This window comes from Amia ocellicauda, chromosome 10 (assembly GCF_036373705.1).
Source record: "Amia ocellicauda isolate fAmiCal2 chromosome 10, fAmiCal2.hap1, whole genome shotgun sequence".
Taxonomy (NCBI): Eukaryota; Metazoa; Chordata; class Actinopteri; order Amiiformes; family Amiidae; genus Amia; species Amia ocellicauda.
Genome location: NC_089859.1, coordinates 17,186,699 through 17,188,363, shown reverse-complemented (window position 1 = coordinate 17,188,363; position 1,665 = coordinate 17,186,699). Strand labels below are relative to the sequence as shown.

Genomic DNA, 1,665 nt, shown 5'->3' with positions numbered 1-1,665 from the left:
ATGCTCTCGCACTCTCGCATCCTGATGCTGGGTAATCTGGGTCAGGCAGCCGGAGTTTCTCTCCGGGTGGCACTGTCGCGGCGGGAGATGAAGGACCGGCTGGAGGAGCTGAGGGGCTACGTGGAGGAGGAGGATGGTAATGATGATCAGGGCTTCCCAGGGAGCACAGATGATAGCCCCAGCTACTTCAACCCAGCATTCCAGGAGGAGATGCCCAAATCCATGGAGGGGTTCTTCTGTGTGGTGGCGGGGGTCTGTAGACAGCTGGACTGTCTGCAGGAGCTGTCTGGGGAGATTGCTGTGAAGCAGGAGCAGGTGCTGTGTAGCACGTCCAAGGAGGAGGTGTGCTCGGAGAAGCAGCTGCTGGGGGAGCTGAAGGGGGAGTTCGCAGCCGAGGCTAGGGCCATCCAGAGTCAACTGTCCCGAATGAAGGAGGCAGAAAAGGAGCATGGGGAGGGGCTGGTGGAGTCCAGGGATGATAGGGGTGCACTGGGCATGAGCGTGGAGGGGCGTATCCGACAGTGCCAGTTCAACACTCTAGTCCAGCGGCACAGGGAGGCGGTGGGGCGGCACTACGCCCGCGAGACGGAGTACGTGGGGCGGCTGCAGGAACAGATCGTGCGACAGACGCAGTTGGCCGGGCTGCAGCTGGGCGAGGAGGAGGTGCGGTGGCTGGTGGAGAGCCCGCAGGCCCCGCAGCTGGTGGGGGCCGACATCAAGGTGACAGAGGCACGCAGACACCTGGCCCTGGCTCAGGAGCGGCACCAGCAGCTGTTGGCCCTGGAGCAGCAGATCGCCGAGCTGCACATCCTCTTCCTCAGCCTGGAGATCATGGTGTCCGAGCAGCAGGCCCAACTGGACCGCATCGAGTACAACGTCCTGCGCACCGTAGACTACGTGTCCCAGTCTAACCTGCAGATGAAGAAGGCTGTGCAGTACCAGCGCAAGTCCAGGCTGTCTGCTGCACTGGCTGCTGCTCTGGGCCTCTGCGCCTGCTGCACCTGCCTGACCTGCACTGCCCGCCACGTGCCCTGACATCCCAACCTCCCCTCTGCACTGGAGCCCACACTGAGACATGGTGAGGGAACTGCCGGGGAACTGAGAGATTTGGATTGAGGGCCCCAGTCCCTTTGTGTTGCACTTTTTGTGAGCATGTGTGTTGTGCGTGAGATTATGTATCATAATTATGTATGTATGTATATGTGTATATATGTAGTATACTGTATAAACATAAATGGATGTTGCTCCATTGACTGGAACTATATTATAATATAAAACCAATTTGTTTTTAATGTTTTTTTTGTTCTCCTCTTTGAAACGGAGTCTAAAAATCAGGAAATGTTCTCAATCAAAACATTGTCTCCCAAACAGATTATTTACTACTTATTGAAGGTGTTGACTGCGTATTTGCCGGGATGATTTATTTTAACTGGGTTTGAAGCGGCTAATGTTAGTACAAATACTTGACATTCTGGCCAGCGGCTGCTTCCATCAGGCACGTGTCGTGGGTAATCCTGCCCACAGTTTGCTGATCCTGAGGACAAGGATCTTTCACACCTGCCTCGTCCCTGTGACTGTACTGCTGTACAAATGTAGGACTGTGACTGACAGGGAGCAGAGTGATCAGATTAGTGATGGAAGAAAACTAAACACAAACAGACTTGG

General features: G+C 55.0%; 1 protein-coding gene across 1 annotated transcript; it reads left to right on the top strand.

The window, feature by feature from the left end:
* Positions 1-1,035, top strand: LOC136759676 (syntaxin-1A). The gene has a single exon (XM_066714640.1). It carries the CDS (start codon positions 1-3, stop codon positions 1,033-1,035), a length of 1,035 nt encoding a protein of 344 aa, XP_066570737.1.
* Positions 1,036-1,665: the final 630 nt, after the last annotated feature.